General features: G+C 44.9%; 1 protein-coding gene across 1 annotated transcript in view; it reads left to right on the top strand.

The window, feature by feature from the left end:
• LOC132569395 (protein eyes shut homolog) overlaps window positions 1-27594 on the top strand; it is a 238708-nt gene that overhangs the window by 176874 nt on the left and 34240 nt on the right. The window contains exons 7-9 of the mRNA XM_060235448.1: window positions 8897-8993; window positions 9331-9438; window positions 17814-17959. Of these exons, the coding sequence (XP_060091431.1) occupies window positions 8897-8993; window positions 9331-9438; window positions 17814-17959 (351 nt within the window). The remainder of the gene's footprint in view (window positions 1-8896; window positions 8994-9330; window positions 9439-17813; window positions 17960-27594) is intronic.

Raw genomic sequence — 27594 nt, 5'->3', positions numbered from 1 at the left:
TTATTATTCTATTACCCAAAACCAACATAATTTTTTAAAAGCAGAAAATATCATTAAATGCACTTTTAAAAGGACATTCTTAAACAGCTTACAACTAAAATTACAAACAGTGATTACATGGCATATAATTGGAATCCATCAAGGGTGCGGTAACTAAGTTTCTCGCCTGAACTGTTCTTAGTACCACAGTTTGCAAGAACTGAGAGTGGTTCAACAATATTGCTAACTCCTTTCTGTAGCCAAGTCATAAACAAACTTCAACTGTATGTTGATAAGCCTGGTCTGTTTGCCCCCTTTGCATGTATATAAAAACTTTAACATCTCTTCATGAACACCAGTGGCAAAATATGGCAAATTGTTGGACTCCCCTTTCTAGAGACCTAGTTAATCAACATTCCTTGATGAATACTGATTTTGTGTTCTGCTGCTCTCTTCGGCAAATAATACTTTATGATTAGGTGTGCTAGTCCCAAGGTGAGGGCAGAGGATCCAGTGATTTTTCAGGCTCCACTCAGATGCTGGCTAGGTGGCTGGTGGGGGAAGCACTGCCCTGACAGTCATCTGTGGCCACCACTTAAAAGAGTGGGCGCCATGTGCATTTGCCCCGCAAGCTGCAATTTCAGCTTTTCAAGTGGGGGCCACCTGCTCCTGTGCTGCAAGTGGTGAACGTGCAACTTATGTGACAGGCACAAGGGGTAACTGCTCTTTTCAAGTGGGGACCATGTGTGCCTGCCCTGCAAGCAGTGACTCCATGGCTTGCAGGACAGGCACACATGGTGCCTGCTTTCCCCATAAGCCATTTAACAGGAAAGTTCCCTTTAAATGGTTGGGGGAATGCAGGGGGGCACTGCATCCCTGATGTTATGACATCACTCTGGGTGATGTAATCATGTCGGGATGGCCCTTCCCCCTTCTCAAATGCTCCCTAAATACCCCCACCAGGGAGAAGTTGGGACTTGGCAACCCTATATATGATATACTTCACTAATGAGTTCATACAGTTCTGTCACAGTTTTGCAGCACTTTGATTCAGCACTATGCACACAGTTTTCAGGCAGTAGCTAGTTGTTTCCACATCATCTCAAGAATGCAATAAGTTAGGCTGAGACTAGGGATGGGCATGAACCAAAGCATGACTTGTGATTCATGCTAAAAAAAGGGGCCAATTTGTGGTTTGTTCTAAACTGGTTTGTTTGATCCTGCCACACCTGAACACAAAAATGAACCGGCCTTTTCTCTTGGCATGTTGTTTGGTTTGTGTCTGGTTCATTGTTCCAGACTGCCTGGCATGATTACCCAGCCCCATGTGATTCCAGTCAGTTTCCAGAAATTGACCAGATGCCCTAGCTCCACTTTCCACTGCCCCCTATGGCTTCTAGTCAGTTTCCAGAAACTAGATGCTGCAGCTCCACTTTCCCCCACCTCCTGTGGCTTCTGACTGGACTCTGCAGCTCTATTCTCCCCAGCCCCCTGCCTTCTGGTCAGTTTCCAGTGAAACTGAGGAGAAACCACAGCTCTGCTTTCCCCAGCCACCTGTAACTTCTAGTCAAGTTCACTCCCCTCCAAGCTTCCTGGGTGTGAAACAGACCAGAAATTGCAGGTTGGCTTACAATGTTCCTTCTAAGCTGCAGTCTTGTAAGGAAAAATTCTACTTTGTGAGCTACTAGTATTAAAGTTGTGAGTTACTGACATTTAAGTTGTGAGCTACTGCATAAGTTATTGTGCTCTGGGACAATTTTTCTTGAGCTAAGACAAAAATGTGTGAGCTGGAGGCTAGAAATCTGTGAGCTAGCTCATGCTAACTCAGCTTAGAGGGAACACTAAGAACATAAGAGAACCCATGTTGGATCAGGCCAATGGCCCATCCAGTCCAACACTCTGTGTCACACAGTGGCCAAAAAACCCAGGCACCATCAGGAGGTCCATCAGTGGGGCCAGGACACTAGAACTCCTCCCACTGTGCCCCCCCAAGCACCAAGAATACAGAGCATCAATGCCCCAGAAAGAGAGTTCTAACAATATGCTGTTATCCCCTCTTGAAGCTGTCTATGCTGGCAGCCATCATCACCTCATGTGGCAGTGCATTCCATGTGTTAATCACCCTTTGGGTGAAGAAGCACTTCCTTTTTTATCAGTTGTAACTCGACTGCTCGGCAATTTCATTGAATGTCCACAAGTTCTTGTATTGTGAGAAAGGGAGAAAAGTACTTCTTTCTCTGCCTTCTCTATCCCATACATAATCTTGTAAACCTCTATCATGTCACCCCTCAGTCAACGTTTCTCCAAGCTAAAGAGCCCCAAGCATTTTAACCTTTCTTCATAGGGAAAGTGTTCCAACCCTTTGATCATTCTAGTTGCTCTTTTCTGGACTTTTTCCAATGCTATACTATCTTTTTTGAGGTACAATGACCAGAATCGTACACAGTATTCCAAATGAGGCTGCACCATTGATTTATACAGGAGCATTATGATACTGGCTTATTTGTTTTCAATTCCCTTCCTAATAATTCCCAGCATGGTGTTGGTCTTTTATTTTTTTTATTACAGTCGCACACTGTCTTGACATTTTCAGTGAGATATCTACTACGACCCCAAGATTTTTCTCTTGGTCAATCTCCACCAGTTCAGACCCCATCAACTTGTATTTATAGTTAGGATTTTTACCCCCATTGTTCATTACTTTGCACTTGGCCACATTGAACCTCATTTGCCACATTTATGCCCACTCGCCCAACCTCGACAGATCCCTTTGGAGTGCCTCACAATTCTCTCTGGTTCTCACCACCCTGAACAATTTAGTGTCATCCGCAAACTTAGCCACTTCACTGCTTACTCCCAACTCCAATAATTAATGAACAAGTTAAAAAGCATCGGACCCAGTACTGAGCCCTGCGGCACCCCACTGTTTACCATCCTCCACTCAGAAAATTGCCCATTTATACTCACTCTCTGTTTCCTATTAATTAGCCAATTTTTGATCCACAAGAATACTTGTCCTTTTACCCCATGACTCTCGAGCTTACTAAGGAGCCTTTGATGAGGAACTTTATCAGACACTGGTGGCTTCCCTTTCTTTCCCTAGCTTGACATACTTCTAGGAGAACACTTTACTGGGGGCACCTGCTTTGGGGTAACTCAGCCCCCTGAAATGCAATTTACACCTAGTTTGTGGAGCAGGTAAAGGAGCGTATGATGAAGAGTTTGTCCCAAGTTTGGCATCTCTAGCCCAGTCAGGGGGCATTCTATGACTTCCCTCACCAAACAAACTAACAAACCATGTGGGGGAGGACATGAACCAAACTACCAAATTGAGCAACCCAACAAACCATGAAATGAAACAAGCCACCATTTTCATGTTACATGCCCACCCCTAGTTGAGACACAAGCTAAATATTTTGTTGTCTGTGTTTGTACTATTTTTGTTCTTGTACACAAATTAGTCCTATTATGACCAGATGTGTTTCAGCCATGGGTGGAATTCTAGCAGGAGCTCCTTTGCATAGTAGGCCACACACCCCTGATGTAGCCAATCCTCCAAGAGCTTACAAGGCTACATCAGGGGTCTGTGGCCTGATATGCAAAGCAGCTCCTGCTAGAATTCCACCCCTGGTTTCAGCCAAACATGCCTTTTTTGGTGGTCAAGAAATATTTGTACATACAGGCTCAATGATACAATAATAAGACAATTAATTAATGTAGGACCAAAAAATGAGTTTTATCATTACATTTTTATCATTGACACAAGTCCTGAAAGTACTTTAGTATCATCTTGTGTCATTGACAGGTATAAATGTCCTGAATAATACCACTATTGCGAAGCTTTCCCATTTTGTGCCAACATAATGGTACTTTGACTTTGACTTGATTATAGCTTTGGGACCAAAATAGGAAATGTGTCTTGTCACTATAGGTCCCTCTTGTGTATATTGTACACTTTTTTCTGTATCAAGACTACAATCTAGCCCATAATTGTTTTTAACTGGTTGATAATAAATACATGCATTTTGATAGTATTTACATTATAATTACAGTTTTTAATCATTAGCTCTTTATTTTGTATGTAACTAACATTTCAGGCGCTTGATTCATTTGTCTGGGTTAGGTCCCCCCTTTTCCCCGTCTCTTTCTCTTTGGCCAGGATGCTAGATTAGATGGAATTAGATGGTCTGATCCAGCAGGGCTCTTCTTCTGTTCTTATTTTCTTACAATATTTCTTACAATACTTGCAAACACTGAAGTGTCATTATTTGCTATTGATCAGTTAAATATTTGCATGTACAAATTTGCAAAGTTGGTGTCAGTTCAAGAAGATACTTGCTATTTGCCTACAGAAAAGTCATTGAAGGTCAAGTCACAGAATATATATAAGTCCCCCCCCCCTTGAACTACATCCCACTCAGCTTGGAAATATGAAAAGCAGCATTCTCCAGAGTTGTATCAGATCATTTCCATGCACTATTGATTTATAATTTGTATCCCAAGCTAGACTGATTTGCATGACCACCAGCAGCAAGAAGTTGCATTTAAATGTGCCTATTACTCCAGTACACACACTACTAAGCAACATTACCATAACAATACATTAGTGCTAAATGTATATTTCTGTCCTCCCAATTAATATGCCAATTTACAAAACAGCTTGCTGAAAAATAAAAATCATTCTGTTTTATAACTTAAATGAATGCTTTATATTCACAGCACAAGACATGAATTAGGATTTACATTATGATTTGCTCTGAAGACTGCTTTGTGCAAATAGTTTAGATGCCGAGAACTGATTTTTAATGATGTTAATTCATAATGTTGCTAATATTTAAAAAATGTTAAACAAGTTTAAACAAGCAGATAGAAAGAGCTTGTTTTTCTTTTTGAGGCGGGGTGGGGTGGGGGTATGGCTTGTTCTCTTCCCACCCCAGCAGATTCATTCATTTGGAAACTGGTCATAACCGGCCTCTGATTAGTAACACCACTGTAATTCCAAAGCATCAATGTTATTTCCCTTTAGGAATTCAGAGGTCTGTTTAACTGTTATATGTAGGCCTGACAGCCAAACTATCCAGGAATAACCTCAATCATACTATACTACATTCATATATAGTCAGAATATTCCTGAGGCAGCTGTTCAGTCCAAATAGGAATTGGAGATGGAATTACTTAAACTTAACCATCACCCTATACTCTAACATACATACCATAACCCTGTGATTGATAGTTCCTGCTCTTGCCTGAAAGGCTTATCACTTCTCTTTACCTTACTCAGAACCTAGATTCTGCACAATGCCATCACTGTGGAACCAGAAGCTATTTCGGTAATCACAAGCATGGGAATAAGCAACATCACCATAGTAGAAACTAATACCCCATCACTCCAGCTATAACTTTGGAACTGGATGGGTCAATACACACCTTGCAGTCATGTCACATAGAAGCAGAGAAGCTACAGGTGCCAAACTGATAGTGTACCAAGGACTTCTGGCAGCAACTGAGGAAAAACTGTTTATAGGGGTGCACAGACCTGCAAGTATTCATTCTTTTAGGGTTGACCTATGTTCAAAAAGTACAAATTCTTCTTGCTTACTTTTTTTAGAAGAGTTTGGCAGTTTTCCCAAATTTCATTTGCCTTTGTAATACATTTTAGTTATATAGTTATAAATATTATTTATATGTCAGTCATTCCAATGTCAGTAAAATTTATGGTTGATAAATTATTGTAGAAAATCCCAAACTGATTGCAGAGTGCTTTCCTCTGAGCCATTTTTTTTAAAAAAACTGTGGAATCTTTAACCCAAAATGACACTATCTCAAGGTTGGGGAGATTAGCTTTGAGATTAGGAGGGCCAGAAGGGCACAGGGATGGCACACCTTTGTATACCGAGACTGAACTCAGTAAGAAGACTCCAGATTTAAAATGATTTTAAGAATTTTACTTGAAAATATGATGGTTTATCATCACACTTAAGCAATCACAGTATATACACAAGCAAGGACTAAGAAAATAAGGAGTGAAAAATAGAGACTTTGGGAGCAGTTAAATGGTGAAACCACCTTTCCAGATCTGCAGACATCCATGTAGAAGGGAGCATGAATAGCCAGTGTGTCATGCAGGAAGGAAGCCCAAAGAAGAAACTTTGGAGTGTAATTTATCTAGGTGTCCTCAGATTGCACACCAGGGTGTGGTTTGCTCTCAGTTTTTTTTAGGATTTTGAGGGGTGGCCTCCCCTCTTGGAATGTAATAGGTTTAACTATCATTGATGGGCATAAAGTGTTCCTTCAGTGAGACATTGAAAAGGATATGAAACAGTAAATGGTGCAGGGACCTTTGTCTAAAGAGAAATGTATGTCATGGATTGTTGGTAAAATACAAGAGGTAAACCTACCCTATTTTCTAAAGTTGTGGAGAATGAAATCTATTAGGTAATATAGATTGCCTCTCTCTCTCTGTTTGTACCAGAGGTTGCATGCTTCCATGATAAGAATGGCATTACTTATTTTTATATTGTTCAGAAATAGATTTTGATGCTTTCAGAAGTCTCACTGTGGATAAAAGAAACTCAAGGAATGCCATTTCATGCTGGAGTACTGGAGCTAATCTCCCTGGGCGTTTTCGCACTCACCTTCAAGTGGTGCGACCACCCTCCTCACGCCGGCGGATCTGCAGGGATTTCGCACCAGAAGCGCCGGCGCACCCAAAAGAGCCGGCGACTTCCGTCGCGAAACCAGCTCAAACATTTTCCTGCTTCTTGGCGGTTTCCGTTTGAGCTGGTTTCGCGACGGAAGTCGCCGGCTCTTTTGGGTGCGCCGGCGCTTCTGGTGCAAAATCCCTGCAGATCCGCCGGCGTGAGGAGGGTGGTCGCACCACTTGAAGGTCAGTGGGAAAACGCCCCCTGTGTTGGCTACTCAGTAGAAATAAAATGTGCCACCCTATTCTCTGAGTGAACTTTTGTCATATGCATTAATTGATGTTCTCCAACAGCCAGTCCTAGCACTTTTTTTCATCAGAGCAGTATCTTTCAAAATAAGTTTTTAAATTTTCAGCATTCATTTGTATTTCTGAAAGTGTTTCACACAATCCTGTTAACCACATCTGGTTGGATCCTACCATCTTTTCCACTGAAAAAAGGTGGAGAAGGACCTTAATTTAACTACCACATGCCTATGCCAGGGTTGGCAGCTATGTGGACTAAAACCACATGTGTGAGGGGAGGAATCAGGTAGCAGCAAAACTGGTAGAATCCAAGCAACTGTAATTGGGTAATCTTCAATCATGCCCAGAACTTTACTCAGATGAGTATAACACTCAGCACTGAAGTCAATCTTATCAAAACAGCACTAAGCTTGTAATTAGCACCCTCTACCATTCATATGGAATGGTCCCTGACATACTGAATCAAGATAAAAATATGAGCACCTTGGAAATAAAGCCAAGATCTAGACATAGATACCTATGTGTTATATGCCATGAAGTTGCTTATAATTTGTGGCGACCCTATCAGTTAGTGACCTCTGGAACATCCTATCATTAACACTCAGTCTTGCAAACCTCACTCAGATCTTGCAAACAGAAGGCTATGGATTCCTTTATTGAGTAAATCCAACTCATATTCTGTCTTCCTCTTTTACTACTGCCTTCAACTTTTCCTAGCATTATTGGATTTTTTAGTGAGTCTTGTCTTCACTATTTTAGCTCTGACCTTGTGGACTTCCTTCTGTCAATATTCATAGTGCGTATTGTCTATGGTCCCTTTAAAGAGAGCATGTCTTTTAGCCAGCTGAAAACTAAATCTTTTTTGGGCTGCCTTCACATGGACTGTGAACCAGTTCTGTAACATGGAATCAGCTGCCAAGGGAAGTCTTAATGGATGGTCTGGATGAGATGTAGAAGGGCAGGATATGCTAGAAAAACAGGATACACTGAAGAAGATTTGCTGGGAAACTATGTAGTGCATTCACACACACTAAATAATGCACTTTCAATCCACTTCCAGTGCACTTTGTAACTGGATTCTACTGTGTAAAATGGCAAAATCCATATGCAAATGGTTGCTGAAGTGGATTGAGACTGCATTATTTAGCACATGTAAAAGTGCCAAAAATAGGATTGTTTTTACCCCAGCACATGCTAGTGTCTCCTTCAAAAGCCTTCTGATTACCACTTCCCTAGACTCAGTTGCATCAGGAAACCTTCTGGACACCATTCTGCTTTCAGAGTATCCTGCAGGGATCCAGAAAGAACTAAATCAAGAACTTCACAAATGCAACTCCAAAAACCCCATAGTGTAGTATGATAAATGTGGCAGAGGACTATGGATGTAGTTTTATCTGTATTTTTAAAAGACATACATAGCATTTTTTTTTTCAAGATAGAAGTTTGCATTATCACTGGAAGACAGCTTTCACAAAATCACTATCCTGTAAAAACAGAGAGCAGGATTCATCATACATTGACCTTTGCATGTCAAACTTCTGCTAAATTATCTAACTCTCTACTGCTTTGAAGAAAGGAGGGAAAATATCCTTTCTGACTCCAATAGGTTACTACTGAGATGCCAGCTTAAACTCATCATACCACAGCTTTTCCATACTTTTTGAAGATACCATCCCTCTTTTTGATAAAGCATTTCCAAGCCTTAAAAATAGGCTAGAATCCCCCAGTAGATTTAACCAGATGTTCCTTTCTTGCATTCAGTCCTACCTGTCCCCTGTGCTAAAGCATTACTAGTCATTTTATATTCTGCAAGAGGAAACATTGCCTGTTAAATCCAAGGGATAAAAATGCTTCAGGTGTTTTCAAGTTCCATTTAGAAAGCATTCACCTGGGCCTTTGTTATCACTGATCCTGACATTCAAGCTGAGTAGTAGAGATCACTGATCCATACCTGTTTCATCTATCTTTCAGGATTTGAAGGTACTTACTGTGAAATTGACACCAATGAGTGCATCTCCAGCCCATGCAAGAATGAAGGTCACTGTGTGGATGGGGTTAACAGTTATAGGTGAGGAAAACAGCCCAAAGAAACAAAGCTGTCAGTTCTGACTTAAGTGCTATTGGCAACAAAGTCCATGGATTATGGCTGACATAGTTTATGGTGATTTGTGGGTAGTATCATTTCAAAATTCCTTACTTACCTTGGTATTGGTGCAATCAGAATAATTAACTATTTTGTCATGCTACTTCTCAATTTGCCAAAGTAGTATTAAAAAAAAATGTAAAGGATACAGTCAACAAAAACGATAAGTGAAAGATTACTTTCCTTCCCTTTTCTTTTGTTTCTTCTGAAGCTAACAGTTAAATACTCCATGCAGTTCACTAGATGTCATCTTTCTCTGCAGGTGCTTCTGTAGAGATGGTTTTTCTGGGACATTATGTGAAGTGGAGATTAATGAGTGCATTTCAAATCCCTGTGCAAACAGTGGAACTTGCATAGATCTTATAAGCAGGTTTGTGAATACAGTCAAAGTTTTTTGTTTGTTTTTTAGGGGAAAAGATCTGCTTTTCTATTAACTTTTCTAATGTATCCTTGTAAAACTGTATGAGAGGAACTGGGTCTCCTCTATGACAGTGTCATTCAACTTATCTTTTAGCTTCTTGCTGCCACCAATAGAAAGCAAAAAAAGCATCTCACTGGGAACAAATAAAGCATAAATATAATAGTTTGCTTAAAGGTACATAGTATTCATTCACAAAACTGTAGGAAACTTATACAATATGATTTATGACAAGACACTCTCTCTAAATCTATATAAAGAGACTCTAAAGTCTTCCAAAAGGGGTTATCAGGTATGCAAAAGTATGTCTAAAGGTCCATCAATTTCACCAGACCCCAGTGGACTGAAAAATGCTTATATGATATTGCCCCCCCAGTCGGAAGAACGAGACAACGCAATGGGTGGGTTTAAAACAGGGCAACTTTATTAAACCAACAGCCTGGGGCAACCTAATAACTAACCGGGCAGGCGAAGGGAATCCAGACCCTTCCCAATCCGGATGGGGCGAGCAACCCAGCCCCCAGCAGCAGCCAGGTACACTAGCTGCTGCCAGGCCGGCAGCGGCCGGGTATCCTACCAAATGGCGCCGCCGCCCACCCAGGGCGGCTCACCAAAGGGGGATGACCCTGTAGCGGGCCAAACAGCAGAGGGCCGTCAAACCCAGCTGCTGTCCGTGCTCCGCTACTTCCCATAACCGGGAAAACCGTGGGTGCCCACCGAAACAAACCTGAAACCAAGTCCCGCCCATAAAGTTACCTAACACCAAATAACCCAACCTCAAAGCAACAGTGCAAGGTAGGCAAAAAACATCCCAACGAGAGCCAATCGGTTGAGGTGAAAAAATTCCTACCTGGCCCCGATAAAACGGCGACCGGAGGAGCCTGCACTATTGCCGGGTGGGAGGGTGGGCCAAAACGGCCAGCAGAACTGCGTGGCCAAAGGCGTGGTCGGGCTTATAAAGCCCCTGTCGACCACGCCTGCTAAATCCCCGGATGAAGAGGCCGTTGCCTCGCTCCATCCGGGGAGGCAAAAAACGCCCCCCGCCCTAAAGCCGGCTAACGTCGGCGCGGGCGGGAAGGGGCCGCATTGCCCCCCCAGTCGGAAGAACGAGACAACGCAATGTGTGGGTTTAAAACAGGGCAACTTTATTAAACCAACAGCCTGGGGCAACCTAATAACTAACCGGGCAGGCGAAGGGAATCCAGACCCTTCCCAATCCGGATGGGGCGAGCAACCCAGCCCCCAGCAGCAGCCAGGTACACTAGCTGCTGCCAGGCCAGCAGCGGCCGGGTATCCTACCAAATGGCGCCGCCGCCCACCCAGGGCGGCTCACCAAAGGGGGATGACCCTGTAGCGGGCCAAACAGCAGAGGGCCGTCAAACCCAGCTGCCATCCGTGCTCCGCTACTTCCCATAACCGGGAAAACCGTGGGTGCCCACCGAAACAAACCTGAAACCAAGTCCCGCCACCACAATGCCGAGCCTCAGCTCAGGCACTTGGGCCCCACCGGCTGGCCTAAAGCCAGACGAAGCCCCAGCTGTAGGTCCGACAAAAAAGCCCTGTTGCCGACCTCGGACAGGTGGACACCGTCCGGCCGATACTGGTCTGCCCTATACGACCTGATTCCCGGGTGTGGCAAATAAATGCCAAGGCCTCCAGAGAGTGCCCTCCGGACAGCTCTATTGGCCTTACGGCGAGCCCTCTCGACCCCAGCAGGGTTCATGGCGGCTCTCCACACCCGACGAGGAAGAATGGTGGACCAAATGATCAGCACCCCGGGCCACCTGCTCCGAATCACCTGGAGGTCCACGATCGCCTGCTGTGACAAGGCCCTCCCTTGCACCAGGCCCAAATCGTTACCCCCAAGGTGGATCAACAGAATCCCAGGCGGAGGACCATTCCTCCCCCGGAATAGAAGAGGCAGGAGGCCGTCCCACCGTAGGCCCCGACGCCCCTGCCATTCCAATACTGCCAGCTCGCTCAGGCCCAGCTGCGAACCGAAGGGCGATCGTCGAGCGTAATGGGCAGCCCAAAATATCATGCTGTGGCCGGCGATCAAGATCCGTGTCCTCTCGCCCCGCACCACAGCACCTGCAACAAAAACCGAGAATTAACATGATATAACAACCGGCGCCCTCAATGGGAAATGGGGCGAACATAGCCTTTGTATGCCGTGGACCGCCACCGACCCACTCTCTGAATGGCCGGTCCCGGATACCCCATTGCCGCCGCTGTGGAGGCAGCACCAATACGAAAAGAATGGGTCCCGAACTGGACCCCCCCGAGGCCGAGCTTGTCCAAAGCCCGACTAGTAATGGACCAAAACTGAAATTTGGTCAATGGAGACCCATCGCTGTGCCTGAACAAAGGGCCAACACTGTCGCCACGAACGGCGATGTATTTTTTTAAGGCCTCAACTGGACAAATGTCCTTATCATGGCATGAACCCAGGGTAATACAGGTGCCTCGCTGTTTCTGGTCGGTCTTTGACTTGCGCACTGAGATGACAGCTCAGTCACCCTGAATCTTAACGTCGGTCGACAACAGGGCCCGCTCAGAGCTGTCCCTGCGCGAGCTGACAACTAATTCACTCACTCTGAGTGCCCCAAAAAATGCCGTCATCGAGGCCGCCTGAAACAGAGCTGCCTCGAAACTGGAGAAGCAGACTGAAGGCCAAACCGCCCGCAATCCCTTTAAAACAGCAGGGGACAAGGGTTGGCGGGTATCAAGCCGAGGCCCCTGCTCCCGCGCCCAACCCTCGAGCATCTTGCGCAGCCTGAAGTCAGACGAACTGTCAGGGAAACCCTTGATTTTTGCAGCGAACGCAAGGGCCGCCAACTTGGCCCTGATAGTCTTAACAACTAACCCCTTACCTTTTAGATGCACACAAAATTGCATAAGGTGGGAAACCGGCACCGGCCAACGATTGGCCAACCCCACCTGCTCTCTAAAACTCCGGAACTGGTCAACAGAATGTTCGTAGGCCTTCCGGGTGGAAGGCGCCAATGCTAACATCATCGCCCGGTTGGCTTCGAGTCTCCAAGCCACCACATCTCTGGAGGCATCCGAGCCGGCAGGAGATCGGCCTCTGGTGCAAGAAGACGGAATCGTTCCATCTGCCGACGAGACAGGGCATCCGCAACTCCATTGCACACACCGGGCACGTGCTTAGCAAGAAACAACACATTTAACCGCAAACAATGCAGAACAAACGCCCTAACAAGGCGCATAACCGGGGGGGATTTGGAGGTCAGAGTGTTAATCACGTGGACGACTGCTAGGTTGTCACACCAGAAGTGGACCACGTTATTGGCCAAAGCCGGTCCCCATAACCGAAGTGCCACAACTATCGGAAAAAATTCCAAAAAAGTTAGGTTACGGCAGAGGTCACTCGACAGCCAATCGGCTGGCCAAGCCTCCGCACACCAATGCCCCCGGAAATAAACACCGAAACCAGAAGAACCAGCGGCGTCAGATGTGACCTGGAGCTCGGCCTCCAGCTTCAGCTCCTCCTGCCAGAAGGACACCCCGTTAAAGTCAACCAAGAAATCCTCCCACACCTCCAAATCCTGTCTCATTCCTTGGGTAACCCTAACTCGATGATGGGGCCTCCGCAAACCAGCCATACCGTCACATAAGCGCCGCAAAAAGGCACGCCCGGGGGCGACGACCTTGCAGGCGACGTTCAGGAGACCAACCAACCGCTGAAGCTCCAAAAGCGACAGCTTGCGTCGGCCCCTTGCCGCCGCCAACGTCTGCCTCAGCTTGGTGAGTTTTTCCCCGGGCAACCTGGAAACCTGTTGCACAGAATCCAATTCGATGCCTAAAAAAGTCAACGCAGTAACTGGACCCTCGGTTTTTTCCTGGGCGAGCGGTACGCCCAACTCCCCCGCAAGGTCCAAAAAGGAATGCAACAAATGGGCACACTGGCCAGACCCCTGGCGACCTACAAACAAAAAATCATCCAGGTAATGCGCCGTAGTAACGGAACCGGACCGCTCACGAAGGGCCCACTCAAGAAAAGAACTAAAACGTTCAAACGCCGAATAAGAAATAGCGCATCCCATAGGGAGGGCTCGGTCCATATAGAACTTGCCCTCGAAGGAAAAACCGAGGAGCTCAAAATCGTGCGGGTGCACCGGTAACAGGCGAAATGCGGACTTAATGTCGCACTTCGCCATCTCCGCCCCCGCACCACAGCTCCGCACGATCCTGACCGCCTGGTCGAAGGAGGTATATCTTACAGTACACAGTGAGTCTGGAATGGCGTCGTTCACTGACCCCCCTTTTGGGTAGGACAAGTGATGGATCAAGCGGAATTCCCCGGGGGCCTTCTTAGGCACGACCCCCAAAGGGGATACCCGTAAATTGGGAACCGGGGGTGAGTCGTAAGGGCCTAAAACCCGGCCCTCCATACACTCCCTCCGGATCTTGTCCCTAACCACGTGTTCCATACCACGAATGGACTGTAAGTTCCTGGCCATACTGGGAGCCCTAAGCCCTTGAAATGGTATACGAAAACCGTAACTAAAACCATCTAACAGATAGGCCCGGTCGCGGGCCCGTGAGTAACTAGCTAACAAATTTTTAAGAACCATCACCTTGATGGGGCTGGGGCCCTTTACCAGAGGGCTGCGGGTTCGCTCCTCCCCCAGCCCGTTTGCCCCCCGTTCGGGGCTTAGTCTTACTGCACGCGGACAGGGAATGGGAACCGCCGCACAACGGACACTCGTGCTTATATTTGCACGGCTTCCTGCTGCAACCACCCTGGGACGAGAAATCCCAACAAACCAGCCGGGGTTGAACCGGCTGCCCCGCCGATGCGCGGGGACCTGACGCCGTTGAATGCCTGCTAACCAGGTGACCACTATCCGACCTGTCCCCAGCGTTAGGCTTAGCGGGTGACATCAGCTGTAACCACAGCTGCTGGTGAATGTGGTCCCAGGGGATGCTGGGGTTGAGAGCCGCCCTCATGCGGAACTCCTCGTCATACTGCAGCCATGCAGCGCCTGAGAAGTCCGTATAAGCCTTGTAGATAATATCCACGTATTGAAACAGCGGCGCAGCTCGCACGGGTTGCGCGTGCGCAATAACCCCAGCATATATGAGGAACCCGGGCAGCCAATTGGCCCAGTTTCTCTCAACCTTGCGCCGTTTAATCTTTTCTTTATCCTTGTCGTCCATTTCCTCTTTGTCCTTCTTCTTGAGTTCCCGATAAAGAAGGCCAAAGACGTCAACATATTCGCCACGCAAGATTTTTTCCCGAGTGGACGCTGTCAGGTGATCCCCGAGGAGCATGGCCGTATCGCCAAAAGGGCGGCAGTGGAAGGGAACCGAGCCCAGTTGTGCCGGGGGGCAACACCAGCCCCCCCACTGCTGTCCCAAGGAACCCATTACGTGAGGGCCTGCAAACTGGTAACCCCACGGCAGCGAACCACCGGAGGGTGACTGGCCCTGGGAGCCCACGGGGGCCGAAGAAGTGTTAGCAGCCCCGGACCCAGGGGAAGGGCCCCAAGGCAAAATTTGTCCTTGCCCAAACGAGCCGCAAATAGCCGCTGGATTGGGCACAAACATCTGCCCCGCTGGGCCCACCCGGCCAGAATTACCCAAATGACCGGCAACACCCAGTGGATGCCATGGACTCCACACACCCCAAGGCCAAGCGCCGGTGCTGCCAAGCGGGCCCTGCTTACCTTCAGAATCCAAGCCAGCCGGGGCCCCGCCTGGGTTGAAACTGCCTGCACTGCCCGGGCCAGCCGGTCCCGGGGCGTTACCTTCCTCTCCCTCAGAGCTGTCATCAGGCGGCTCCTGACCGGGTGCATCAGAAGGCCCAGGAAGGGCGGCCATCTCCTGCAAGGAAGAAAGGCGAGCCAAAACCTCTTGTTCAAAAGCCCTGGTCGAAGTGCGCGCCGCCTTGCGCCCCCTAGCGGGGCACGTAGACGCAGGGTCCAAGCCATGATGTCTCTCCAGAGCCTCAAGGCTATTGACAATAGCCAGCCTGGTTTGGGCCTCTTCCTCAGACCCGGGGGGGCCACCAGGGTTGGGCCTCTTTTTTCCAATTTTCAAGGGCTGCTTGCCCTTGGACTTCCCTTGTCCCTTGGGCATGCTTGCTGAACTGCTTGAACCAGCAGAAGCAAATGCCTGTTTTTTTTTTTTTTTAAGCTTCCGCTATGGGAGGGGAGGGGGGTGGCAGGGGAGGCAGATGGCTCTCCAGAAAGACAACACAGACTGAACTAATCCCTACCACCAGGCGCCCCTCTTTGAAGTAAAAGGAAGCAGCGAAGGGGGGGGGGGAGCTGACACCACACACCCCCTAAGCAGCGTGTGAGGTAGGGAAGACAAGGGAGGACCTCAACGGGCTCCCGCAGCGGAGCCCAAAGCTCCACTAAACGAGCCCGGATATGCAGAAGGCCGCGCGCGCGATCCCGCGACCAAGCAAAAAACCGCGCTCCTCAGCTGCAAGAAAAAGAGGCGTTCCCTGCCGGCGCGGCTTGTAGCCGCGCCGAGCACTAAACCTCCCCCTGAACCGGGTCCCTCAAACCTGATGCGGCCGAAGCCGCGTTAGGAAGCGCAGGACGGCGGCTCACGCTGCCTGCCGGGACGAGTGAGGGAACCTTCGGAACGACGCGGCCGGCCGGAGGTAAGCCGACCCGCGCGAAGGCCCTGCTGCCGCGAAACCAAGGATGGGAAGAGGCACGTCCTCTCCCCAAAACGGCCAGCAGAACTCCGTGGCCAAAGGCGTGGTCGGGCTTATAAAGCCCCTGTCGACCACGCCTGCTAAATCCCCGGATGAAGAGGCCGTTGCCTCGCTCCATCCGGGGAGGCAAAAAACGGCCCCCGCCCTAAAGCCGGCTAACGTCGGCGCGGGCGGGAAGGGGCCGCATTCTCCAAAGTCTCCACTGCCCAAAAGTGTTTGAATGAATTCTCCAAGGTCTCCATTGTCCAACAGCTGTTTCTACAAATGAAATGAAGTCTTTATCAAGGGCCTGGAGTAATCATCTTAATAAAATTAATCCTGGAACAGCTATGCCTATTTCTTTTTCTTCAATCCCAAGGAACTTCTTGTTGCTAGCAAATCATATGAGGCGCTGCTGTTCTCTGCTTCTTGCACTTGCCATCACCGCTGTTGCGGGGAGCTAATGAATTATTGATGACAGCAGCAAGTTCAGGCAGGGAGCAGGGCAACAACTGGGTGAATGCACATGGGGCAGCAGTTCCCCTCCCCCCCACTGACTTGGGCAGGCTCTGGCCCTGGCTCACTCAGCTGCTGACCGGGCCCTGGGAGGAGGCTGCCCATGGGCCATGGTGTCAGGTAGGTCCACTGTACAGCAGGGGTTGGAGGGAGACCAAGAGGAAGGGTAAATGGTGGAGCCAGGGGAATTAGCCTTGAGTTTTCTATTGTGGGGCCAGGACCCTGTGGGCCCCCTTGTAGCTATCATTCTGGTTAGGAGGTTCTTCAGGTATGTTGTTTCCAAGCCATATAAGGATCTTAAAGCCAACACCAGCACCTTGAATTGTATGAGAAATTGGAAATAGACTGAGAGCCAGTGTAGATAGGTCAAGACTAGAGTGATATGGTTTCTATAACCCAATCCAGACATCATCCTGGCTGAAGTATTCTACACACATTTAAGTTTCTGAACATCTTTCAAGGGCAGCCCAGAATCAAGTATATTGCAGTATTCTAATCAAGATGTAACCTGGTTTGGATCCTATGTCTCTGTCCAGCTTGGATGCTATCAGCCTGTTCCATCAAATCCTCCTTTGATAGGAACTTCCTTTAACAAAAAAGAGACTTTTCTCCATCAGAAAAAGCCATTCTCCATTGAAGGAAGTCTTTTTTCCTTTGAAGGAAGACAGTAGGAGAGCCCACCACCTCCATGGAATAGGCTTCTCAAGAGGTGGTGGGTTCTCCTTCTTTGGAGGTTTTTAAACAGAGGCTGGATGGCCATCTGATGGCAATGTGGATCCTGTGAATTTAGGGGGGGGGGTGGTATTTGTGAATTTCCTGGATTGTGCAGGGGTTGGACTAGATGACCCTGATTCTAATAGAAGAGAGGCATAGGATCTAACACTCTGGGTTTGACCCAAAGGTGCTGTTTTTGTTCATCTTGATTTTGATCAAACCTGTTAATGGTATACTGTCCATTAATGGGAAGGGGAGTGGCAGCCATTTTTTGGAACAGATGCAGAAATGACAAAACCCTTTTTCACATTACATTAACCTGGATATTTGAAGTCTGATAAATGGACACCTTCATACTCTTGTGTAAAATGATAACATACATTGCTATCAATTGAAGCATTTATTTTCTATATCATCATAGGTTCATTTGTGACTGTGCACCTGGCTATTATGGGTCACTTTGTGAGCTGGATGTAAATGAATGTGAAACTCTTCCTTGCTTGCATGGAGGAAGCTGCTTCAACAAGCCTGGGGGCTACCAGTGTGTCTGTACTCCTGGTTTCACAGGTATTGTATTTTTGCAAAAATCTGCAGAAGCCACAATATAATATCTGGGCAGTTATTGCATAAACAAGGGTTGCCAGTATGTCAAGGATAGCAAAATAGGTCACATGCAAATTGAAAGAGAAATCAATATTTAACCCTGTGATTTCTAAGATTTGCTTCTTGTTAAGTACCTCTGGACCTTATTTGCGTCTTTTCTGATTTATTGGTTCCTTACCAATCCTGATATTTAGCTGCATTACATTAAAAGAGAGGTTATAGGGTACAGAGCAAAAATCAATATCTTGTGAATTCAACCAAGAAAATTATTATTAGTGTTGCTACTGAGTAAGTTCTTAAAATACACAGATCACAAACCCTTTCTTAAGCTGAGTTAATTTTTATCACAGTTTGGGGATCTAATAAATTACTATAAATTTGGCCAACATGAAATAAGTCAGAATTTGGCATTAAAAAGAATAAAACTACATTTACATCTGAATTTCCAATTAGTGAAGATTTGAACCAGAGTATACTATTGAACATTTTGCTCTAGTAATAATCTTTAAGGGACAGTGGAATTGTATGGTATCTTGTTAGATCTCAGAAGCTAACCAGGGCCAGTATTTGGATTGGAGGACTACCAAGGAGAACTCAGCAGTGGAAGGCAATACTAAACCACCTCTGATTCTCACTTGCCTTGAAAGTCCCTTACTGGAGTAATCATAACTCAGTTACGACTTAACCAGCAGATGTAAACATAGTGATCTTTAAACTGAAACAGAAGAAATAAAGTGTTTACTAAGCATAGCTATATGGAAATATCTGTGAATTGTTCTATCATTGTCACATATGATTGATATTAATTTTATTTACTTCATTTATAACTCATCTTTCTCTCAATGGAGATTCAAAGCAGTTTACATGACTCCCCTCCCCTCCATTTTAACTTCACTACAACCATGTGAGGTAGATGAGGCTAAGCTGCTGGGACGGGCCCAAGGACACCCCACAAGCTTCTATGACTAGTGGAGATGTCAGCCCAGGTCTTCTAGGTCCTAATCCAACACTCTAGACCAGGGGTCCCCAACCCTTGGGCCGTGGACTGGTCCACGACCTGTTAACAACTGGACCACAGGGCCTCACTACCCCACTGCAGTGCCACGTGGTGCCGTGTCCAGCCCCACCACTGTGCCTCCTCCTCCTGTAATTCCTGGGAAGCTGATCGGCAGAGGGGTTGGCCTTTAAAGAGCCTGGGAAGGTGGCGCTTCACTGCCCCTTCCCGGGGCCTAGGGGGCAGGGTGGGGAGAGGCCAAATTGGGTTCCCCCACCCTGCTGGCCCTGGGGCTGTGGTGAGCAGGCTGGCCTGGGGCCAGTCCCTGGTGCCAAAAAGGTTGGGGGCCACTGCTCTAGACATTGTACCACGTTGACCCTTAGTGGTTGACTACTACTATTTATATATAATTCATCTTTGCAATGGTTGATTTATAAATAATTACAAACATTCATGTCAAATACTGAAATTTTTATGCCAATAAAGGCTGACTTGACTTGAAATACTGAAATTAATGAATTACAAGAGATAACATTACTAGAAATTGATCTGGTTAATTATCTTAATGTTAAGAACAATATATAGGAGCATGAAGGAAACTTTGACTTTTAAGAGTCATTGGGGTCAAAAATCCTAACTAAAAAAGGCAAGTTGATGGTGTGTGAACTGGCAGAGACTGACCAAGAGAGAGGTCTTGGAATTGTGGTAGATAACTCACTGAAAATGTCAAGGCAGTGCGCGACTGCAATAAAAAAAGGCCAACAATATGTCGGGGATTATTAGAAAGCGAATTGAAAACAAATCAGCCAGTATCATAATGTCTCTGTATAAATCAATGGTGCAGCCTCATTTGGAGTACTGTGCACAATTCTAGTCACCACACCTCAAAAATATATATTATAGCATAGGAAAAAGTGCAGAAAAGGGCAACTAGAATTATTAAAGGGTTGGAACACTTTCCCTATGGCGAAAGGTTAAAGCACTTAGGCCTCTTAGACTTGGAGAAATGTCAACTGAGGGTTGACATGGCAGAGGTTGAGAATATAATGTATGGGATAGAGAAGGTAGCAAAAGAAGTACTTTCCTCCCTTTCTCATAATACGAGAACTTGTAGACACTCAATGAAATTGCTGAGCAGTCAGGTTAAAAAGGATAAAAGGAAGTACTTCTTCACACAAAGAATGATTAACACATGGAATTCACTGCCCCTGGAGGTGGTGGCAGCTACAAGCAAAAATGGTTTCAAGAGGGGACTGGATAAACATAGGGAGCAGAGGTCCATCAGTGGCTATTAGATACAGGCTTTAGCTGGAACTCTCTGCCTGGGGCAAGTGATGCTCTGTATTCTTGTAGAGAGCCAGTTTGGTGTAGTGCATGGACTCTTATCTGGGAGCATTGGATTTGATTCCCCACTCCTCCACTTATAGCTGCTGGAATGGCTTTGGGTCAGCCATAGCTTTTGTAGGAGTTGTTCTTGAAGGGCAGCTGCTGTAAGAGTTCTCTTAGCCCCACCTACCTCACATGGTGTCTGTTGTGGATGGGGGGAAGGTAAAGGAGATTGTGACCACTCTGAGACTCTGAGATTCAGAATATAGGGTGCGATATAAAGCCAATATAATCTTCTTCCAATATGTTCTTGGTGCATGGGGGGGCGGGCAACAGTGGGATGGCTTTTCGTGTCCTGGCCAAACTAGTGGACCTCCTGATGGCACCTGGGTTTTTTGGCCACAGTGTGACACACAGTGTTGGACTGGATGGGCTATTGGCCTGATCCAACATGGCTTCTCTTATGTTCTTATGTTTTTATGTTCTTAGTTCTGGGAAGAAAAAAGACTAGGACATGATCACTCCCAGTAACAGTGCAGAAGCATATCTTCTGCACTATAAAGCTCCTCTTTATTTTCTCAGCACTCTACACAATACATTTGTGGCAGGGGGGGAAATTGTTGTACTGGGTGGAACTGGTGAGTTAGTTGTGTTATTGGTCATGACAAGATGGAACTGGAGACTGAAGCTGAGATCAAGTTCCGATACTGGTCTTCATAGTTTGTGTCAGAACCTGGGGTTGATATTTGTGGCTATAGCATGATGTTTGTATGCAGGGGGTTTTGTTTTTTTGGAATTAGAGGTGCTGGAACACTCAAGAGGGAAATGACGGAGAAACACACAAGTGCCCCTCATAAACTTTTAAATATTTTTTGAGAATTTTGTTTCCACAATGAGGTTCTGGAACTCTGTTCCGCTGCATTCCCTCATTAAAAAAAACTTGCTTGTATATAATATTCAAGCCTCTGCGTCAATACAAGCTTTAACTGTTGAAGATTAACAAGTCGATCACAGCCACAAGAGATTTAGTCTGTCATGTGCATGGTCACCCCCTGACATCATACTCCCAAAGAAGCAGCAAAACAAATACATTCATCTGAGTCCCAGGTGGGTTGATATATATGCCTGGTGGTTTCCATTCAGCCTGGTCAAGCTTGTTGAGGCCTACTAGATGTTTAATCATATGTGGCTAGTTACTTTTCAGCAGGCCTGTGTTCCTCTTTTGGCTTGTTAGCCATTTCCTTTTGATTGGATACTTTCCCTTCCCCCTTTTTTTGATTGCCCATGTAAGCATTAATTCCTAGCAGCAGTTCATGTTGTTATTGAGTGTTGCATTGATATTGCTTGTGACAAATTATGCAAAGTATTTTACAGGCAAGATGCAAAATATCCTCATTTGCCTGTGTAAAGAAACTGTTGTTTTGAGAAACTTATAAGCGGGAGAGGTCCATTCGCAATTCCCATCATGCGGTAGCCTGACACTCAGTATAGGATACAATTTATTGATAGCTTGAAATTTGAGAAGCATGTATTTTTAGAAATGTACTATATAGCTATGATGATGCATGACTACTTTCTGTGTTTTATTGGCTTTGTGTCACCTAATTCATATGAAACGAAAACATATTGTTTGCAAGAGTGCCAACCTTCTCCATTTTGGATAATGAAAAAGACAATTTAAAAAGTCAATATGTCAGCAGTTTAAAGGCACTGAATTTATGGGGATATAACCAGGCAATATATTTAGCTGATTAAAAAGCAAACACATTTCCAAATGCTTCTTCCCACTTTAAAGCACATGTATATATCCATACGTACTTTGCGCTGGGGAGATCTGGAACACCATATACCAACTGCATTGTAGCTCTTGCTTCTCCATTTCTGTCTTATGTTGACAGCTTACTGTAAACCATAAATAGAATGGAACAGTAATTGGATCTGGGTTACTGCACTAAAAAGTGTCAATGTTGAGAGCTAGAAACCACCATATGCATGGGGGCGGGGGGAGGAATCTGCTATGGCAGGTGTGCGTCGGGTATGTGTGTGTTTGATAGAGAAAGAGGGACACAAGCATCTGTATTATGAACAAAAACAAATAGGAATATAGAGGCACATTAAAAACCAATGTGATTTTAATCCAGTTTAAAGGGGGAAAGGCAGGATGATGTAGCCTGATCTTATTGAATCTCAGACACTAATCAGGGTTGGGACTTTGATGGGAGACCACCAAAGAAGACTCTGCAGAGGAAGGCCATGGCAAACCATCTGCTTGTCACTTGCCTTGAAAACCCTCTCTGGGATCCCAATAAGTCAGTTGTGACTTTGATGGCATTTATATACATAGACTTTTATAGACTAGAGCTTATATTGTCAAACGAATGTAATGGTTCCTTACAAGGCAGATATTTAGATCATACAAAAAATAAACAGCAGACTCAAGAGGGTATAAAATTCAGGAAGCACAGAATGAAATATCATTTTGCAAAAGCAGAATACAATGACAACATTAGTCATTTCACTAGTTTAGTTGTTGGTCATTTCACTAGTTTAGCAAAGCTACTTAACATTGTTTAGCAGTCCCCAGTTTTATCAAGAAACAGTAATGGTAACAAATGCATTATCGCACTCTGTGAGATGTCACTGAAGGGTTGCCATCCCAGTGTCAGTGATGGAGGGCTTTGTCCCATCACAATAGTGCTTCCAAATGCAGTTGCTTTAATTTTCCATTTTAATGTAAATAGCAACTACTCACTGAAATGGGAACAGTTGTATTTGGAATGTGGGCTAAACATTCTCTGGAAGGTCTCTCTTGAAACCCAATTATACTCTTGAAACCCAGTTACTCAGATGCAAGAGTAGACTTTCCCCCCACATATGCCAGCCAAGGGGCATCTTATATTTTTATACTGTTACATTTTCATATGTTTTCACACTTATGTCCAGTAATAATTTTGTGTGTACAACTACTTTGAACGTGGTTCTGCTACATTTGAGATCATCTTCATTTTCAGTCAATGCAGTAGTGTATTTATAGGAGTCATAAAGATCCATGAGCCTGCTCCAGTTTGTATACTTGGATGTGAGGGCAATCTGGCTGCGACATCTATCACTCCTACCTTCCTCACCACTCCATGTGCATCCCTCCCAAAGCTGCGCGCTTGGTGGAAGAGGACGGCCATCCCAGATAGAAGAAGTGTACCGTTCTTCAGTCAAGGGTATACAATAGCTGTGCTCCTCTGCTAGAACCTCCAAACTTGCAGTTATCTTAATATCTTCTCTTACTTTATATTAATATTTTATATTAATGTTATATTAATATCACTTTATATCAAAACCATACCTTAATATTTCAGTCCTGGGCTTTGTTTCTTGATTAACCTGCAGTGAGAAATTAGAGAGCCATATACTTTATTTGTTTGAATATTTGTATCCCACTGTTCTCCCTAGAAGGACCCCAGACAGATAGTAACAGCAATACATATAAAAATAATAAACAAACAAAATCACAAACTATGCCTTGTGTGTCCAGGATTCCATAGCTGGCTAGTCCCAAGGCATCAGCTGCAAACCACAAGCTAAGAGCCTTTTGCCACCCAGCTCACACTTAAGGGCTTGTGCCACTGGCCAAACCCAGACTTTTGTAGGTACCTGCTAACAGGAAGGAGAGAAAAAACACAGTTGAGATGCCATGGAACAGGCTAGATGTTCCCCCAACAGTTCTCCTTTCTGTCCTCTAGAGCTTGGCTTTACATGACCATCGCCTTCTGGATGGACCTTTTATACATTCCTAAAAGAGAGTCCTAAGGGAAATCAACCCTGACTGTTCCCTGGAAGGTCAGATGCTGAAGCTGAAGCTCATATACTTTGGCCACCAAATGAGAAGGGAGCACTCACTGGAGAAGATCCTGATGCTGGGAAAGACAGAAGGCAAAAGAAGAAGGTTGACGGCAAAAGATGAGATGACTGGAAAACATTACTGATGTAACTAACATGAATTTGAGCAGACCTTGGAGGATCGTGGAAGACAGGAGAGCCTGGCATGACTTGATCCATGGAGTCTCAAAGAGTCAGATTTAACTGTGTGACTGAACAACAACAAAAAAAGTTGTCATTCTGTACAATGAAATAACATGTAGTATTGCTTATATTAATGTTACACAGAGATCGGAAAGGACAAGAACACCACCATTTACTGTTTCTAAAAAAAAAAACCTTTTAGCAAGAAAATCATAACTCAAAATTGACATATATCAAGAAAATAACTGGTTGTTTATCCCCATACCAATAGCTAGGAAAGCTAGGGTTGTTTAGAGTGCTTCGGTTACCTACCAAGACTTATCAAGTATACTAAAAGTGATTAAGATTCCAACTTATATCTACAAACTCACAAAAAGTTGAGAGATGGAAATTAATCCTCACAGTAGGGCCTCATTATTGATGTGAAGAAGCTTTTTGCCTGGTATATGTAGGTAAGGAAAATATAATCCTTATCTGCACATTTCCATATTTTTGGAGCTCAAAAGAGACACAGTGTCTTCAAGTGTGTGTTACAGAGCTTATTTTCCTTATCAGTCTCATCATAATGATTTCACAGTGGTTATATGTTAATATTTTCTCCCAGCTTATTATGGGCTGTTATACTTCAGCAGAGAAAACTATTTGACAAAAGAAGCTGGCAACACAGACAAGAAGTTTTTTGCAAAGTTAGGGTAGATGAAGGGATGAACAAATAACTTGTCTATGTATACGAGTCAGTTCTTGTAGGTCTAGGTCAGGGGTGTCGAACTCGTTTGTTATGAGGGCTGGGTCTGATATAAATGAGACCTTGTTGGGCCAGGCCTTGTCAGGCTGGGCCATGTGTGTACCTATTTAAGATTAGGTAGCAGAGGTATAAACTTTTTAAAGGACACAGACAAACACGACTAAAGTTGCTGTTTTTAAATGCTTAAAACATTAGCACTTGTTTTGCTCTGTAGCTCCTTTGCAGTTGAGCAAGCCATGCAGAGCAAGCTGAGATGCAGAAGGAAGCAAGAGAGAAGGAGAAGGAAGCAGACAAGAGCCAGTTGCTTGGGAGCCTGATAGGAGCCCTCCAGGGGCCTGATTCAGCCCCTGGGCCGCATGTTTGACACCCTTGGTCTAGGTGTTAATGGTGCAACCTGAGAAAATTCTGAAAATAGCTGCATCCTTATAGGCCCATTGGCATGTTTTAAAAACAAAAAATGAAACAGTTGTTCTAACTTGTTTGTTCTGTTCTCTATGGAAAGCCATTCTAATTTATCAGTGAATGCTATTAACAAATAAAAAGGATTATTCCCTCCTCCCCTTTCTTGTTTGTCATTCATTGATGAACTAGACTCTGTAGGTTCAGTTTTGTAAGATGGAACGTATTGCTATTGCTTAGTCTGTCAAATACATGGACGGGGGAGGGGTGAGAATGAATGCCTGGTGAATTATGTGCCATTTTATTTCCATAGTACAGCATTCAACAAATGTAGGAGCAAATTTATTCAAAGCCATCTACTCACATGATTTTACTGTACAGGATTCATTTCAGAATTCAGGAGAATGAAAACTGCAGCTCAACGGAATTGATTCTGAACATGCATGGAGCAACAGGAACGAAATGAAAATGATTCAATAAGTGTACTATAATGAGACCAGACAAGAGAAGCTTTACATGTGAACATCAGAACTGTAATATCATGTTTCACAGAAAGCTGACTTTGTCTGGCAACACAAGCATAAATGTAAATGGCATAATCTTAAGAAGTCTTGCATTGTTTCTTTGAATGCTGCTGTTCTTTGGAGGGTATTCTCAAGAGCAGTTAGGAACAGATTTTAGTAATTTAGGGGAAGAGTGCAGAGGTGGTGTTAGGCCCTTGCTGACCACTCTGATAACAGGCTCCCTTGATGTTCTGTGGCAAACCAAAGAAATAGTCCCCCTCCCCCAGGTCTGTTTCTACAGCATGTTTTTGAAGAATTGTGGAATTCTTTCATACATTAATAATTCCCACAGTGTAATATCTTTCATTCCATAGATCATAGTAATTTTTGTTTCTTGTCATGGATCAAACTTGATTTTGTTGCGTCTTTGTCACTGAACAAATGACTCATTTGCAGTGTTTATTTTTCAGTTTCTTCCAGCCGTAAACTACCCCTGTGGCTTATTATTCGCTAAATTTTAGAAACTTTTATGACTATCTCTGGCATTTGATTAATCTGTTGCAGGAGTCCTTCCTGAATGAAGTTGCAAGGTTTTAAAATGCAAAATGACATCACAAATACTTTCTTAAGGCACCTATATGTTATCCAACGATGATGATAACATCAATATGTAGGAGACTTCAGAGTGCAAGAAGACAAGTACTTACCTGCCCGTGGTAATTTATAATCTAAAGACTGACATAAGAGAATCAACAAAGGGGAGGAGAGGAGAAGTGGACATAGCGATAAAAGAATAAGCTTGTGTTTGGGCTTAGTGTCAGAAGGGGTGAAAGCAAGGTTGTGCCAAAGGCCTCACAAGACAAGGCATGTTTTGAGGAAGAGATAGAAAGAAGTGAGAATTAGACAGATATCCTGGGAGGCAGTTCCAAGCAAGAGGAGCAGCAAGGAAGAAAGGGCATAATTGTTTGAGGGATCAGGAGACCTTAGGATTGCTGTTCTCTCAAGAGCAGTTCTGAGTCAGAGCTCTCTCAGCCCCACCTACCTCATGGGGTGTCTGTTGTGGGGAGAGGAAGAGAAGGAGATTGTAAAATGCTCTTTGAATGGAGGGCAGAATATAAATCCAATCTCCTCCTCCTCCTGAATTGAAACTAGATGATAGTTGGGGAGTTTAAATGGTTTTTGAGAATGCTGGGAAAACTGGGGATATTTGAATGCACTAGGAAAGAAGTTACATGAGAAAGATAAGTTGAGTATGCACTAAAGAGTACAGAAATTAAGGCAACCAGAAAAGGATAGGAACAAAAGGACATGTGGCAGAATTAAATTAGATCAACTGGGTAATCAATATCAAGTGAGAGAGGAAAGGATTTTATGGATCTAGAGGAGGAAATTGGTGGGAGACAGAGCTCGAGAAATAAAAAAAAAATAATTTCCAGTTTTATTACAGGGGAGGGAAAGGCATATACTTGAACAGAAAGTAAGTTGGAAAGACCTTAGCAGTGTGTCAGAAGTTGCAAACAATCCATGAAGGTTCTGAGAGTTGTTGTGGTCAAAGTGATGTTGTTGTGTCTTTTATCCAGGTAGATGCCAGGTGAAGAGGAGAAGGTTGATTAAA

Source organism: Heteronotia binoei, chromosome 1, assembly GCF_032191835.1.
Source record: "Heteronotia binoei isolate CCM8104 ecotype False Entrance Well chromosome 1, APGP_CSIRO_Hbin_v1, whole genome shotgun sequence".
Classification (NCBI taxonomy): Eukaryota; Metazoa; Chordata; class Lepidosauria; order Squamata; family Gekkonidae; genus Heteronotia; species Heteronotia binoei.
Note: the sequence above shows the minus strand (reverse complement) of the source record. Positions and strands in the feature narration are given on the sequence as shown.